The sequence below is a fragment of the Stegodyphus dumicola genome, chromosome 1 (genome assembly GCF_044657685.1).
Source record: "Stegodyphus dumicola isolate Sdum_Otavi_A_Nest chromosome 1, ASM4465768v1".
Taxonomy (NCBI): Eukaryota; Metazoa; Arthropoda; class Arachnida; order Araneae; family Eresidae; genus Stegodyphus; species Stegodyphus dumicola.
In genome coordinates, this window is record NC_140768.1 from 101,306,640 (window position 1) to 101,325,195 (window position 18,556).

Consider the following 18,556-nt stretch of genomic DNA (forward strand, 5'->3'; position numbering starts at 1 on the left):
ACACACAATTTACCTGTAACCAAAATAAGAGGAAAATCACCATCTACATAAAATTTCAAACTAGCCTATCCCTTTAAATGAAGCTTCTTGACTCCATGAAGCCTGGGCAACACCAGGTTTAAGTCAGATTTTAATGATAATTTAAATTTTATAATTAATTGCCCTCGACAGAATTTTATGGCAAATAAATAAATAAATACACAAATATTACCTAAAAACTTGTTTATTTTCTTTTAAAACAATTTTTTACAAAACCACCTTTAAAAAGCATACTACTAAATACAAGTTTTTACATATCATAACAGCACAACAATTAAACAAAATATGTACAGTTATTTGAGAACATGAAACAAATGTTTCTTTTGCGTATTGCTTAAGCAGTACTAGCTTTAATGTTCACCAGCTATATATTTTAAATTAGGACAGTAAAGCAACGTACAGTCATTAAAAATTTACATCCACATTAAGCATACAAATAATAACTAATTTAAAAGAAACATCTAAATTTTTACAAATTATTTAAATATTACTTAATTACAATTTTCGAAAAGAAATTCTTAGAATTAAAATCTTATTTCTGACATTTAAAATTAACATATACCACAAGCCAGCATTTCCTAAACTATGTTTCTGCAAATAGTCACAAAGTGTTCAGTGAAAAATTTAAAGTAAGATTACAGAACAACAAAATATTGCCTGTTTTTATTTATTTAACAAAATTTAAAACAACTTTTATAAGAAACATAGATAGAAAACATTAAAAAAAAAGTGGCTTAAATCACATGCATAATAAATTTAGTAATGTAGCATGATACCAGTGACTACAAATGGCATGCATGTAAGATTGCATTTCTGTTAATATTTATATTTTTTGCTTGGCTTGATTTAACTAATTATGAAAAAGCACCTGAGAAAAACCACGAGAACACTCATGCAGCCAACCCATTTGGTGGGATTTGAACCTCAGACTAAACTATCAGTGTTTAGTGACTTTACCGCTTGGCCATTGATGGGCCCTAGTCTGTGCTTGAAATTAAAGAAGTGTTTCTGTATCACTTAAGTATTTTAAAAATTACTTTTATTCTTTTTATTTCCTTTTCTTTTTGAAATTGGTAAGTAATTATAAAAATTTTTAAGCACACCTTTTTTTTTTACCATTAAGAGTACTATTTTTTTAAAAAATTAATTGATTTTAAAACTGATTCCAGCAAAAAACAAAAATTTAAAAAGTAACTGTTAAATGAATTTTGCATAAGTTTGTCAGAAGAATATCCAAACTTATCAAAATGTGCTACTCATATTTTACTTTCTGTTGTGAGAACGTATTTGTACAAGACAGGTTTTTCACATTATGCTGCAACAAAATCCAAATACGGAAACCGACTTGATGTTGCAAATAATGTAAAAATTCAGGTTTCTAGCGTTGTGCCTGATAACAAAAGAATCTGTACTTTGAAGACTCAAAAGCATCATTAGGCATTAAGAACTAAAAATGTTTTATTTACTTTTCATATTATTTATTTCAACTAATTAGTTTGATGTGTCATTTTCTGTGAAATTTAAGTCTAAAGACGTCTAAAGTCAAGTCTAAAGACGTGAAGTCTAAAGTTGTTTCTTTTATAGGTGTGAAATAATTGAAATAATTGTTTATTTTATTTATCACCCTCACTTTATCATCTGTGTTGTCATTTATCATAACTAAAAAATCTAAACTTTAACTTGTATCTATGTTATATTTAACATGATAACATTTAACTTATACCTAAGTTATAATACTTATAATACTACTTATAATAACTGAAAACTCAAATTTACTCAAGTGTTCCAATTTAAAAGGTATTGATTCTGCAATGAGAAAAGTTTGGGAAATACTGTCATTGGCAGTAGTTAAAATCAAGATTAGCAATGAAAAACAAGCTCGGTTATCCTGATCTTATACTACGGATTGCCAACACTCATATAATTTCACACATTTTCTCATAATTCTGATTTTAAAATCATATAAACAAAAGATGGAAATACACAGACTGATTAAAACAGTCTAAATCCTTTTTAGAAGGTCCTAAGCTCATTACCCTTGTTTTTATCAAAGAATAACAGGTTTATGTTGAGTTACATGATGATTCAACATCCCACTAAAATCTAGGACTCTAGATCTGAATTTCAGAGGTTTAAGCAGTACAAATCAAGCCCTGAAGAATGGGAAATATTTCTCTATTAGAAAATATATATGTATCATTTCTTCAGAACTCAACATAACTTTTCTTTCACCATATCTAATTACTTTTCCTTAAAATATTATATGCAAATCACAGAAACCCTATTACTTTAAAATAAGGGTAATATGTAAAAGCATATTTCACTGAATATATTTAGTCTTGAACAACTTTCTATGAATTTTCAGACATTTTTGGAAATCTTATAATATTTAAACATGTAAAAATATTTCTCAAACGTAATTTAACGGAAAATTTATTCCATAATTTTTTTAAATTAGCATTAAAATTACCATCATGACCCACCTCCTCTTCCCCGAAAAAAAAAATTCATTAACATATATTTATAAAAACATTTTGCTAAGCCCTTCTTAATAAATAAAGTTTCTGATCAAAACATCTTTCAATTGAAGAAGGTTTTGATTTTACAAATGTTAAGCCAGTTAAACAAAATGTTGTGCATCAAGTATTATTGTTGCATTCAATTTTTACTGTCCTAATTTACATGTCAAAATTTCTAAATCAAACTGTTTACTTTGACAGTAATATTTTCGGTTGAGTCTGACATTTAACAAAGTAAAGAATATCTTCACATTTTATAACAAGACATATACATTTACATGCATTATTTTCAGTTTCAACTAGAACTATTGATTTTGTGATAACATGAGAAGTCTGTAGCATTGCCTAAGATTAGAAGCTCTGGCTCGTGAACATGGAATATCCATTGTATAAGAAGCTGGAAACCATCCCTGAAGTCCATCTCGAAGTCTTCTGCCTTCATACCATCCTTAGAGATGATAATTTAGATTAGATTCAGTCTAATACTTTAAGAGCTACACAAAAGTTTCACTTACAGAGAATGAAATTTATTTATGTGCAATTAGTGACAATTTTAATAATTAACAAGAAGTGTTATATTGTTGCTAAATGAAATATAAGAAAATGTATCTATAAAAATGATAAAAAAAAGTCACATGTAGTTTTTTACTACAGTTTAAAGTTAAAAATCTTTGAACAAACATACAGACAATATATAAATAAAAATTAAAGTAATAATTATATACTAAAAATTGTCACTGCCAACAAAGTGTGACAGTAAATTATAAATATTAAAATCAAAATTTATATGAAAAAGACCAAATTAAAAAATAAGAAATTATGCATAATAATTTACGCAAAGAGAAACTGATACTATATCCAGCATATGGTGCACAAAAATCTGGTTCTTTCTCCTTAACTTAGCAGACATTTTGTTAATTACCATCAAACTTAAAATAAAATTATAAAATACATACAGGCTTCTGAGAAATTCAGATCATCATCATTACACACTTCATTTTTGTTATACAGTCAAAAGTCGTTAATACGGACTCGTCGGGACTTCGGCGATTCCAGATTATCGATTTTTCCGGATTATAGATCATCAGTTTAAATCTGGTAAGATGGCATGCAGAAATTATAAAATTAAAAATATGAAACCGTAATTTATGAAATAAAGAACAATTATGATCTAAAGGGAACAAAAAAAAAAAAAAAAAACTTAAAATTTATTTGTTTACTTTATTAAACATTTCTTTCAATGTAAGTTGTTTAACTTGCTTCGTTTTATGTGATAATACTTTCTCTTTAATTCCATAAACAGACATAATTTCTTCTTCAGTTACAAAGTTCCGCTGTTCAAGTCCTATAATTGCTGTGTTGAGAATACCGACTACTTTGTCAATCGAAATTTTTTCATTTTCAATAACCTCTGTGTCACTTTCTTCACTATCGGAAGCGAATTATAATGACGAGGAATTTGATTTAAATCATATCAAAGACTGAGTACATCGAGATGAAAGTAAGGAATTATGAGCCAAATAAAATAAAAACATCTGCCCTGAAGATAAGGATAGTGCTGACAGATCAGTTTCCAATTCATTGCACGGTGCCATGGCGTTAAAGATAAATAAAGTTTAGATAAACAAACGTTAAAGTTTAGATAAACAAAGGATATGCCTTTATCCATTTTTTGCAGCAATTCCACTTTTTGTTTAATGGACTTCAAAACACACTTTTGCTTTGTAGATCCTTTACATATTAGTAAACATATATCAGAAATTCTATTTGACATAATCGAAAGTTCAAGCTTACTTTTATAAAATTGCTCTAACAGTCTGCAAAAAATAATAAGCCAGATCCAATTTGAAGATTAAGGAACAACGCAATCTGCAACATTAACTGAATTAGATAATTTTAGCTTAGCTTATACCGTCCGTTATACATTAAACACGCATGCATAAATGTATTATGAGTATGTGCACACGCATATTCGCAGCCGTAAAGGTCTTACGCACCCGTCAAAGCGACGCATGCGCAGAAAGTTTGTACCTTTGAGGTCCGGATTATAGATCATTCTGGATTATGGGTGTCCGAATTAACGACTTTTGACTGTATTAATCATAGGGAAATACTGCTTTGACAAGGCTGGAGTTTATAATGAATTAAGAGTTTGATTTCATATGACAAGGAAACAGTTTTGCTCCCTACTGATATTTTATGAAGCTTAATAGAATATTTCTTGATCAATAATATTGCAATTCATCTACAATATCCATTTTTACTTGGATTTTAGTTCTTGTTTTAAGTGTAAAATAAAATTATTATTTATTATTAATAGACCTAATAAATTTTATTTTTTCAGATTGACTCCTGTTGATTGACAGATATGTACAAACTGACAGCTACTAAACTAATTCCTAGATCATTATGAAAGTTCTCTTGAATGTTTTATATTTGTGATTCTCTATAAACAGATTTTAAAGTAATTTTAACTATGAAGCAACTCAATATTTAAAAATAATCTAACTAAGGACTCTTAATTAAGCCAATTAAAAAAATGAATGGTCTAGTTTTCTTGAATGTTTTATATTAGTGAGTCTTTATAAAGGTTTAAAGCACTTTTAAGACACAAGCAGGTATTTTAAAATAATTTAACCATGAAATCTAAATAATGGTCTTTAATTAAACTATATAAATGGTATAAAAGTAATTAATTATAAATACCTGAGGATTATACAAGAGCTTTACATCATACATTCATTTTTGGATGTCAGAATATGTAATGTTTATTACTAAACTCAAATTGATTATTTTGCTTTTCTGATTTTTAATAAATCAACAGTGCTAAAAACTTATAAATCATTTGAAAATGTGAATTATCAGGTAGATAATCAGGATTCAGATACATGCATTTTAAGATTTGGACTTTTCAGAAACAATAGCATTATGCTCTCATCTTATTGCGATTGTATTCTTTGCATATACAGTCAAAAGTCCTTAATTCAGACACCCATAATCCGGACCTCAAAGCTAAAATCTTTCTGCACATGTGCCGCGTTGACGCATGCGCATAGGCATTTACGCGTGCACGCAAGACCTTTACGACTGCGCATATGCGTCTGCGCAAGCGCAGAATACGTTTTCGCACGCGCGTTTAATGTATAACGGACGGTGTAAGCTAAAATTATCTAATTCAGTTAATGTTGATGATTGCATTGTTCTTTAATCTTCGAATTGGATCCGGCTTATTATTTTTTGCAGACTGTAAGAGCAATTTTATAAAAGTAAGCTTGAACTTTCAATTATGTCAAATAGAATTTCCGATGCTGGAGCTCCCAAAGGATCTAGAAAACGAAAGTATGTTTCGATGTCCATCAAACAAAAAATGGATAAAGGCATATCCTTTGTTTATCTAACCGTTCCGAAATATGTTTATCAATTTCAGGCTGCTCTGCGCCGGGGGGGGGGGGGGGGGTCGTGGCGGCACGCAATGAACTGGAAGTTGATCTGTCAGCACTATCCTTATCTTCAGGGCAGATGTTTTTATTTTATTCGGCTTATAATTCCTTACTAAATGTAGTAGTTCATTTTGATATACTCCATCTTTGATATGATTTAAATCAAATTCCTCGTCATTATAAATATCACGAAAACACATCAAATAGTTTTCTGGTTGCAATTTTCTAATTTCGGCTATGCGTAAGGTATGCTTTACGCATGCGCGCATTGAAAGAAATGTTTAATAAAGTAAACAAATAAATATTAAGCTTCTTTTTTTGTAAATTTTGATACCCTTTAGATCATAATTGCTCATTATTTTATAAATTATGGTTTCATATTTTTAATTTTATAATTTCTGCATGCCATCTTACCAGATTTAAGCTGATGATCTATAATCCGGAAAAATTGATAATCCGGAATCGCCGAAGTCACGACGAGTCCGGATTAAAGACTTTTGACTGTACTAATTATAATATTATATTTTTACAGATTATTCCATTTGACTAAATCTCATACAGAAATGTTTCTAAATAATAATAACAAATAGAATTAGAAAAGAATTAACAAATAATCAATTAAAGTCTAAAAAAAATTCATTAATTGAATTCACTGTTTTACCCTGCATTAAAACAAAACTTTTACTAGTAAAATCAAAGCAGGGATATGTTGTTGCTGAAATTACATGTAGACTGAAGAATCCAAATAATCTGATGTAAAGCATTTTCTTGATTAACCTTTCTCATACTTCTTCCAGAACAATATGTAGAAAGTCATGTTTGCTACTGATTATTTATTATATCTGAAAATGGTTAGACATTTTGGTACTAATCTGATATCAGGACCAGGTCTAGAAATATATGTATGCATGGATGGATGGATGGATGAGTTCATGTATGCATGTATATATGTACATACAAATGTATCTGCATGTGTACACACATACATACACATGTGCCCACATATATATGCTTCTGAATCCTGTCCTTATAACAGAAAATACCGACATTTTTAAAAGAAATAAAAAAGAAAATTCTTAATAATTTATTATTAAGTTATATATTTACCATCATTCATTTTCCTATGTATGGTAACCACATCAGATTCTTGGAGAGAAAGCTCATCTGGCTGTTGAGCTATATAACTGCGGACACACTGAACTTGTGGACAATCTATAAACAAAAGAATTTATAAGCAAATACAAGACTTCTAATATTAAAATTGCTTATTAAATGTAATGTTATTAGTAATGGAAAATTCCACATAGGGAGTTAAATAATACAAATATTTGGGGACAATATAATGTGAGAAGCTTTGGAAATTTAGAAAAGAAAAATTATTTTGTATAAGAAAGAACCGTTTCTTTAATATATTTATAAAACTCTATTATAAATTTAGTCTGTAGAAGTCTGTAATCATCGTCAAACACAACGTATGGTTACCATGTTTTCTGGTATTCAGTTACTAATGTTTAATAAAAAATGTTTAGACACCACTGCATGAGTCATTTCTCATGTTGCTGAGTGTTTATTGTCATGCAAAGACGAAAGCAAAAATTCATGAACAATGATTTGCTAAACTGGCATCAGGGATATAAAGTATTCAGTAGGTGTAAAATCAATGATGTTTCAATGTAGAATGTTTTGCTCTGAGGTGTATGCCAAGTAAAAAAGCTAAATTATTGATCATACAGATTTAAACTAATAAACGATTGTTTCTTCAAGTTGAACGTATTTTATTTAATGCTGAAGTAAAATTAAGAATTGGAACTCTCTGTTTTATTATGAAAAAATATCAAATGCACAAGCGGAATGCACACAATAAAATTTCAAAAACCCCAAAAAACGGGGTGTGCTCTATCTGGAGAGCTGGATTTTAGATCATTTTAGATATAGGATATCTGAATTTTGGACTCTGTAATGTATACAGCTTTCTAATTTTATCATTCATGTTTTATTATCCATGTAATCTCTACATATAATAAAAGAAAGAGTCTGTCTGTGTTTGTGTGTCTTTCGTTTGTGCTGCGCGTAAGCTAATAGACCCACGGCTACAAAACTTGGTACATAGGTGCATCTAGACAATAGCCAGTGCACCTCGAAGCGATATTTTCGAAATTAGAATTAGAATTTTTTTTTATTTTATGTTTTGTGACGAAATCGCGTGATTTTGAGACATAATGGGCTATAGGAAAGCGAAATTTTACTCTAAACACTCCACTTTCACATCGTCATGAAACATAGGTACTTAGCTATTTTACGAACTTAGAATAAATTTCGTGTTTCAATAAATCGATTAAATACGAATTTATTTAATAAAGGGAGCTTAACATCTTTTCAACAGGATTTTTTCTTAAAAAGTTTATTTTTAAAAATGCACAGTTTATTTTCCTTTGATTTTTGGACATTTTAAACTTTCATCCTTGCGACTGCTTTTACAAAAAGAATTTTGGAAAAACGATACTATTTTGTATTTTTAAAGAATTTTTTAAATGAAGCTTCTGAGTACACTTCTGACGTCTCACATCTTTAAAAATGTGATTTTGGCTACAATTTTCCTGTCTTATTGTTGTTGATAGATTTTTGATGAAATTGCATCAATTTGAATAGTTTCATTCTTTTAGAAATATGGGCTTGGCAACAATTTTTCATCGTATTTCTTATGTCGCTGTTTCTAAGAGATTGGCATATTTCATTGTAATTTATATATATATATGATACATTTTTATTGATTTTTTTTTTGATAAAGTTGTTCTACAGAGTAAAATTCTGCACAGAACTTGCTATGTTTTTTGAGTTGCTTTCATGTTATTTTTTGCTTATTTCACTGTTTATAAGATACTGAAAAGTTTTGCATGATTTTTTTTCTTCGACATAAAGTTGGTTAATTTTTTAATTAGGATAATTAATATTTGTATTAAGGGATATAGCTTAATTCATTGTAATTTTTTTCTCTTGAAAATATAAGATAAAATATCATTAATTATACTCTGCTTTTCAGATTTTTTTTTTTTTTTTTTTTTTTTGTATTTATTGACAAAACTTTACTTTTATGTTATTTATGTTATTTAATTAAACTTTGCTTTTATGTTATTTATTGCTAATTTCACTGTTTTTAAGATATTGAAAAGTTTTGAGTGATTGTTTTAGGAAACAAAGTTCTTAAACCTCCTTTATACCATTTGAGTTCTTAAGATTTTGCAAAGAGAAGTTGGTTAATTTATTTATTAGGATAATTAATATTTGTAGTAAGGGATATTGCTTATTTCATTGTAATTTTGTTATACGTAATAACTTTTTTTTTATGAAGTTGTTCTGCAGAGTAAAATTCTACGCAGTTTTTAAATTTAACGTTTGGTGTTCCCTTCAGCCATTTTTCCGGTATATTTAAAAGCCAGACGAAGGCTGCAGCAAAGCTGCTAGTATAGTATAAAGTCCGGACTTCCACTATCTAGAATGACCTAAAATCTAGACCTCAAAATCACTAACAAGGTAACAGTTTTTTTTTTTTTTTTTTTTTTTTTTTTTTTTTTTTTTTTTTTACAGATATTCATTGCACTTCCTAATAAACATTTTCCTAATAAAACATGTCAAGAGTCCAAATTCTTAATTTTTCTTCAGCACTATTTAAAATATATCCATATCTAAAAAATATTTTTTTATTATCATAAATCTGTATGGTCAATAATTTGGCTCTGTAGCCATCTTTTTGCTTGGCATACATCTCAAAATGAAACATTCTACATCAAAACATCATAGATTTTACACTCACAGAATAATTTATATCCCCGATACCAACTTAATGAATCCTCATTTCTTATTTTTTGCTTGCATCACTGCATGATTTTTAACAGAGGGCAGCTTCAGAAATGAAATCACAGAGTGATGCCTAAACTTTTGTTTTAAATATTAGTAAATGAATACCAAACAACATTTCAAGTTGACATTAAGCTTGGCAACTGTTACAGTCTTCAGCTAACTGCATTTCAGAGTGCTGAGTGTGTTGATGAGGAGAAATTTAACAGAAATTTATTTCCATATGCAAAAAATAGATTTTTTACATGATACTATGGCATTTCATTGGCCAAAAGAATAAATTTAGTGTTGCTTGAATTGACAATAACTGAAATGTTATACAAATAAGCCTAGCACCGTCATCACAGCTGGTGTGGCTGCACTGGACAGCAGAATTAGGGAAGGTAAAATTTTACAATTTTGAAAGCACCAAAGCAACAAAATTAAAAAATGACAAAAATCTTTAAAATTTTGAGAAGGAACTGGAATATAAAATTTTTAGACTATAGGAAGGCTCTTGGTGTCAGAATTCAGGACATGCAGAGACTACACCGAGTCCAACACTGGTATATGTGAAAGTAAGTATGGTTACTGGTGTATGTGGTTAAGTATATATGAAAATTTATTCATTCAGGACTCAGAGAAGCCTTAAGCATATGTGGGAAATAGGGCTAATTATCCTAAATAATTAACTAATATGATTCAGGCTTAACTTTGCCAATGTACGATAGATGGAAGACAAAATTTAGCAGAACAAAATGTCTTTAGTTGGCAATCTCATGATATATTGGCAATAGTGTACAGCAGACGTCAACTACGCTTATGATGATAGCCGCAAATTTTTTATGATGATACAATTATGATGACAGCCAAATAAAGGTTTTCAAATATCACAAACAAAAAGTACTATTTTCCGACCTAATCCTCACATATAATAAAAGATCACAATAAAGAGATTACATTGCAGTTCGAACTTTTTACCAATAATTTCTCATGTATAAATGTGCCATGTACAGTACAAAGTCCGAAATCCGGACATCTATTATTCGGAATGATCTAAAATCTGGACCTCAAAACCACCACCAACGTATTTTTTGTAGGTTTTACGCACGTGCATTTGATTTCCCCTTCCATGCATAATAAAACATCTGGAGAGTGCTGATTCTTAATTTCACTTCGATACTAAATAAAATACCTTGTTATTGAAGAAATAATCATTTTAGCATAAATTTGTATAATCAGTAATTTGGCTCTGTAGTTGTGTATCTGCTTTCGCACAAATCTCAAACCAAAACATTCCACATAGATACATCGTTGATCTGATGCCAACCTGGGAATCATTATTTATTATACTTTCCTTTCATCATCGCATGTTTATCAAAACATGACAACTTGAGTAATGACTCATGTAGGGATGCCTAAACAATTTCTTTGTTAGTAATTGAATAATAAATGAGTATGTTTCTTGACATTATGTATTTTATGTTGACATTAAGTTAGGCAATAAATACAGATTTAAGTTAAATGCACTAAAAAATGTTGATGAGGAAAAATTTACCAAAAATTTCTTTTGATATGTTAAAAATAGATTCTGTTGATGATACCTATAGACCCAAAGATTACATTTAGTATATGTGGGAATTTATTTATTCAGAACTCTGATAAGCCTTAAGCATGTGCAAGAAATAAACATAAGTACAATAAATAACTAAACTAATACAATTCAGGCTAAATTATCTCAGGGTGCGATTGAAGCAAGATAAAATTTAACAGAACAACTTGTCGTTTGTTGTCAAGCTCATGATGCATAGCTAAATATGTATAGTGAAGGATAGCTAAATTTGATAATGATAGCCGCTAATTTTAAACGTTTTCAGATATCTCAAAACAAAGGTGAAATTTTCCAATTAATGGATTTTGTGGTTGTATCCTAGCAGAGCCCACACCCTTTGCACGTCCATTTATATGGCGCATATCAATGTGTACATGGATAAAGGGAGTGTGCAATGCCAAGTTTGTGCAATTCTCTGATATTTTTTTTAAGTGAAAATAGGTCGATGTGTACATGGATACTGAGTTTGTGCAATTCTTTAACTTGTTATTTTTAAGTTGGCGATTTTGAGGAACGTGTGAAGCAGTGGTGATTATGCACTTTCCTGGTTTGTTGCTATGGGTGTGAGCTCTTCTAGGATTTTACCGATTTTGTAAAGAAATGTGAGGAAGCGGTAATAAATGAAGATCATATAAAAGGAAGTTTTTCATAAATCATTACTGAATGGCAAAATCTGTAGTATAGTTCTAGATCCAGAAAATACCGCTACCGATAGTGAAGAAAGTGACAGAGAAGTTACTGAAAACGAGAAAATTTCGATTGACAAGTTAGGCCGAATTGACTTCAACAATGTAACTAAACAAGAGATTATGTCTGTCTACGGAATTAAAGAGCTTGTATTAGCACAAAAAACGAAGCAACTTAAACAACTTACTTCGAAAGGAATGCTTAATAAGGTAAACAAATAAATAGTAAGCGTTTTTTTTTTTTTTTTTTTTTTTTTTTTTTTAATTTTTATATTCTTTAGATCATAAATATTTCATTTTCCCCTAAATCATGATTTCATATTTTTAATTTTATAATTCTACATGCCATCTTACTAGGTTTAAACTGATGATTCAATATACGGAAAAATACCAAATCCGGAATCGTCAAAGTCCTGATGAGTTTGGCTTTCGAGCTTTGTACTGTATTGTAGAAATTTAATTCTTATTATAACAAAAGATTTTATATATGAAATCGATAGTACTCTTAAAGTGTTTGCAACACTCTTTGAAAATATTAATATTAAGAGGAAAAATACTTGTAAAATTGTAAATCAGATTCAAAGACGGTGAACTTTATATCTTCCCAGTAAATTCTAAAATATGATGACTTGTTTCAATATAAATCCTCTTGCAGTAAGCAGAATACCTATTCATTGTATAAAAAATATTCTTAATTTACCTTCCCCCTCGTAAGAAAGAGAAACAAGAAGTAATGTACAATTACCATATTCCCATACTTCACAGGGCTTGTTTTCAGGCACGGAATGAATAGCTTCAATCCAGCGAGTTCGTTCACTCCTATAATCAAGTAAAAGAAATATTCTTCAAATTTTAGCATTCGCTGAAGTATAAAAAGAAAGAACATAGGCTAAATGTATTTCTTTGCATAGTATTATTTAATAATTAAAATGTTTTAGCATAAAATTGAAAATATAATTACAGAACTTTGAACTACATAAACTGAAATATAACATTCCATCAAGAAACTTTTTGGACTAAATTTATTCAATCAGTCCAGTGAACCTACCAAAACCCGTATACTGTTACTTTAAAATAGGAACTTCAAGCTAGTTATCAGCCTCCTCCTACACCATTTGTGATCATGTCAACATCACGTCTTAGCATTTACTTTATCCCTGCCATTTGACACTGTAGTTCAAATCAACTGTGCTTTGTCAGATTTCTTTGTATGCAGCTGAAACCTGGAAGGGATCACACAACCTATGTTCTATACCTTAATTACTTAGAATTCTGGAAAAAGAATTAATTTTTAATTTCATCTCGTTTACAAACAGAATCACTACTAATAATAATGCTACTTGATTAATAATGCTAATCTTCCCAGAATTAATTAAATACATATTTAATGTAGAGAAACATATCAAGCAAAATATGTAAATTTAGAATTTACGCAAAGAAATATATAAGTCATACAAACAACTGAGTGTGTGCAATTTTGGTTTAGTGGAAAACTGATGCTAAATGGAAATTAATTTGGAGGGCACGAATATTAAAGCTCGCGAATTATTTTCTGCAGCTGTCGTTTTCATGGTTATGAGTCAAATCAGGTGGTACAAAATAACTTTGAAGTTGTTATTTTAAAGTAACAGACTATAGTGATAGTGGTTAATGGTATAATTTCAATTTATTTCTATTAAAGTATTATCTACTTAGGGAAAGAAATTTGAATGTCTCTTTGTTTGATTCTAGGCTGTTGATACATGCTGTTATGCATTCAATGACAGAGAAGGAAAGAGCCAGAAAGTTTTCTTTACACAATGGCAAATGTTACTAAGCTTTGTCACTCAGAAATGTATAACTGTTGTTGATTATTCCACTTATTCAAGGATCCAGTATTTTCTGTTCCCTTTTCATCTTAAAAGACACCATTTTGAGGGCATTTTAGAAATTCTTCAAACTATAAAGGTGAGAAGAAAACAGCAGCACATCTTAAAGATTTAAGGTATTTCAACCTCCCACTTCCACTCGATTTTTAGTTTTAAAAATGAAAACATTTTCATTTCTTAAAAGTGACACTTAAGTAGTTTTTTATTAAGCTAGAATTTTTACCTCTGAATTAATGTTATCATCCAGTCATATAAAATAATCTCTGAATAATTTATTTGGTTATCAGAGTTTTACTATACATCAAAAATTTATTTACAGAGCATATTTTTGCAAATTTTTTTCATCACAATTCCCTTTCCTTTTTGCATAAAGTTTAGTACACAAAACTATAAACAGGAATAGTCCTCTTGCATTCTGATATGCACTGACATAAAAATTGAAAATATCATCCTTAGTATTTGCTTTCAACACTGACGTACCTTAACAGAAAGGAATAATTACATTAGTTATTTCATGAAGCAAACTACAACAAAATAGGAGTTAGATATTTCTAATCTGAATTTTATTAGTGATGTGAGATCAAGAGAGATATAATTTATATCAAGAAGAGTAATTTTATAATGGACATAGATATATTTCAATAATAGACTTTCTTTTTAAACTACTAGCTAAAACTTCATCAGTTCAAAATTCCAAAGCTTCTATGAATATAGCTTCGTCTCAATTTCAATTTCTTTTCAGTTCTTTTATATGAATATTCCTTGTTCCCAAGAAATGAAGAAACATTAATTTTTAAAATTAATTTTGATTTTCTAATTTTTATACAAATCATTTGCTATTTACATTTGAATATTTAAAGAATAATTGATTCTTTGTAATCTAAATGTATGCAAAACAGGAAAAAAGAAATGTTTTATGTTTACCGTAAACATTTACTAAATAATTTAAATTATCAAAGTCAATTCATTTTCTAAGGTTCTGTTTCTAATGAAAAATTAAGCACAACTTATATAGCTCATTCAATTAACTTAGTCATAAATAGTTTTGCCAATTATTTAAATTAAAATACTTAATATACTGCCATTTCTTTTTTAACTCAATTTTAAAAAGCTAATCCATAAAATTTGAAGTTTATCTTCAAAATCAAAAACAATAAAATACATTCTCTCCTTAATTTTTTTATAGTAACGGTTCGAATATTAACACTGTTCAAATAATATCATGAAATTAAATATTGGATAAAATAAAAAAAAAAAAAAAAAAAAAAAAACAATTTGAAACACATTTATGCATATACAACAACAATTATTTGTTTTTACAGTTAGATAGGAAAGCAAAATTCAAGTCTTCACTTTTATTTGCAAACACTTGACCAAAGAGTCATGCAGCTCTCTTTACTATGTACAATCAAAGAGTTTCAATGGAATCAAGCAAAGAACTTCCTATTTAAGTTCTTTGGCACAATTATCTTCTTTCGTGAAGTTATAGAAACAAAATGGCAAAAGCCTTCATATTTTATCACAAGGAAAGACTGCTTGCACTACAACCAATCCACTTAAGGTAAAAATAAGACTATCAATTGAAATACCATGAGACAAATTTTATTTATATTTTTCCACATAGTCCTTTTACATTTGAGCCTGACATCATGACATTTAAATTCTTCATGCAAGCAAAAATTGGTTCTTCATGGTAGTTCAATTACAATGTCACTACGTTTGTCTATGCTTTGAAGTTGGCCTAATCAGCCTCAGACACTTATTCAGTCATAACTAAATATGCTAAATTAAAAAAGAAATGATGCAGACATTTAAGAAGTGAAGCAGTGAGAAGATCTTAGCAAGGTAGAAGTTAGCAAAAGAATTATGTAATTAATTCACCAGCAGTATTTATACTGACTATATGTGGAAAGTACTCTAAGCTATGACTGGTTAATTTTGGGTTTTAGTTTCATTTTTCAAGCAGTGTTACACAACATGAAAAGTCTCAAATTTGGAAGAATAGATGAATTTAGGAGGAGAGCACCAAATCTAGAATAGTTAATTTTGAGGTCGCCAATTATTTTTAAAGCAGCTATCATGTTTTCTTATATTTTACATGTTAAGGGGGTGGTGCCCAAATGCACATATATGTTTGTGTGTGTAATGATAATGTAGTTCGTTGTAGATAATTTGATATTAGATGAGCGCTTAACTAGGGATGACATCAATTATTCTGCAGTTTTGCAGTTTCAAGTGGATTGAAGTTAGAAGATCACTGAAATATTGATTTACATAGTAGAGAGTGCTAGGAACTTTTGGAGAATTACAAAATCACTTGATAATCCATACATATCTTTATTACTTGCTGATTACTTTATGGCATGGCCTATCACAATGGGGACCATTGTAGAATTTTTATTATGACATATTACATTTTTTACAATGAATAAAAGCAACCAAGCAAGAAATGTCCTTTAGCTACCAAGTGTACACAGCAAAAGAGAAAGCATAGTTAGTTGCAGTACTATTCATAAGCTTAGAAATTCTTTGTTTTAGTTCTGGATAGCGATTGAGCAAAGGTCTGTGACAATGCAAACGCTGCAGAGACAGTGTGTAGAAGTGACAGAGCTTGTATTTAAATTTAAATCATAAATTTATAGGCCTGTTGTCAATTTGTTCAATTATGTTTTAATTTAGTAATAAATTTTTCTTCATATATATATATATATATATATATATATATAATAGATTCAAAAGCAGGAACAAATCAATTTACACAAAATCTTGAAGCATTAATAATTTTTTCACCAATCACTTGAAAAGCACTTCATTTTTGCAGCTGACGAAAAGCAAAACACAAGCAGCAGATGATTTGATGCTCTAATCAATGTCCTTAACCCACTGTAGATGATGAAAAGTTAAACGCGCATTAAAATAATACACAGGAGCTTTTTCCCCCCGCACAGAAAATCCAGTTGGCTAAATATATATGTATGGCCAGCCACACTAGAAAAGGGAAGCATAGAAATAAATGTTATAGTAGTTCCATATACATATTTTCAATGTTCTATGACTATGAAAAAAAAATTCCTTCTGAATCCATTGTACGATCCGATTTGGTAAAAATACTGTATATTCTGTCCATATATACAGGAGTCACACACACAAAAAAATCCTCCAAATGGATTTTGGAGTGGTCAAAATGGATATTTCAGTCGAAATATGATATCCAAAATTTTTCGTGGTTACAATAGTACTTCCTTTACTTCATACAAGGAAGTAAAAACTTATAAAAAAAATTAAATGAGGAAGAGAAGAAATTCCGTAAACATTTTATGTTTAAAGTGAAAGTTAAAAACATAAAATTTATAAATATGCAAATACTTACAATAATGCACAATTCAGGATCATATCTACAGCACTGCCTTGATGATTATTAAATAAAGTGAGATAAATCAAGTATCTACAAGTATTTGGTACTACAACAGGTTGCTGCAAATCCTTTGGATTTATGGGCATGGCTTGAACTTTTTCTCTAGGACAGTAATCCACAACTATGTAACTATCTTCACTGCAAGAAAAAATATAACATTAAAAATCTATTCAAATCTAAGCAGCCTAATTAAACAGTAAAATATTATTATTTCTCTTAAGTAAATATTTGAAAAAACTTTATCCACTTCTGCATACAAAAATGAGGAAATATGGAAAGGGATTAATGTTATAAAACTACTTTCTAAAGCATTTAATACCTTTAGTTTGAAGATGACATAATGATACTTTGTTTGAAAGACATATATTACTTGAAAAGAGAATTCTTAATATCATTCCTCCATTACCATAGTATAAATCAATACAGCGTTCTATAATCTGAAAATAATATGCACTGCAAAATTACTTTTTTCGCTTCGTAACAACTAGCAGGTCATTGAAGAGGAAAATAAATACAGGAACACGAACACAACGACTTGATCGCCCAAATGTTTTTTTGTCAAACTCCAGTTTCACAAGCTCCCCTTTTTTTAACAGCCATCTAGATGCTGATATTAGAGGAATAACCTAATAAGTAGAAAACAGAAAAAAAACACAGAATTTTAGGTAATTATAGTTACAAGCTAACTTTTAAAAGGCAAATTTTGTTGACTTCATTGCAGACTTTTACCTTGCAGTCTTTGAATTCTAACTGTTTATTCAGTACAAACATTTCTTCTAGTCTTTCCATTTTCCTTGCACCTTCATTACATTCCATAAAAATCTAAGCAAACATTAAATTAATTATCAAGAAAAATATCTAACACACAAATTGGAATTAAAATTTAATTTCAAAATTGATTATAGAAATGCATACAATATTGCAATTTAAGAAATAGTATATTAAAAATAAGATCATGTTCATAATTATTCCAAATCAGTTCTTAGTGTTTCATATGCCTGCAGCAAGCACATCAATGACTGAGCAGATAAAACCACTCAACCATTGTATTTGATCCTAAATTTGATTCTGATGGAAATTTTCATGATCTACCAACTGAATATAGGCCAATTTTTTAGAATGTCTCATTAAAGAAACATTTTC

General features: G+C 29.2%; 1 protein-coding gene across 3 annotated transcripts in view; it reads right to left on the reverse strand.

Annotated features, from left to right (window-relative positions):
• Positions 1 to 207: 207 nt before the first annotated feature.
• LOC118201124 (uncharacterized) overlaps positions 208 to 18,556 on the reverse strand; it is a 177,236-nt gene continuing 158,887 nt past the window's right edge. For all 3 annotated transcript variants that reach the window (XM_085818332.1, XM_085818335.1, XM_085818337.1), the window contains 6 exons: positions 18,143 to 18,235; positions 17,879 to 18,039; positions 17,369 to 17,551; positions 12,876 to 12,949; positions 7,106 to 7,210; positions 208 to 3,006 (listed from right to left, as the gene is read on the reverse strand). In XM_085818332.1, the coding sequence (XP_085674458.1) occupies positions 2,864 to 3,006; positions 7,106 to 7,210; positions 12,876 to 12,949; positions 17,369 to 17,551; positions 17,879 to 18,039; positions 18,143 to 18,235 (759 nt within the window). In that variant the 3' untranslated portion in view covers positions 208 to 2,863. The remainder of the gene's footprint in view (positions 3,007 to 7,105; positions 7,211 to 12,875; positions 12,950 to 17,368; positions 17,552 to 17,878; positions 18,040 to 18,142; positions 18,236 to 18,556) is intronic.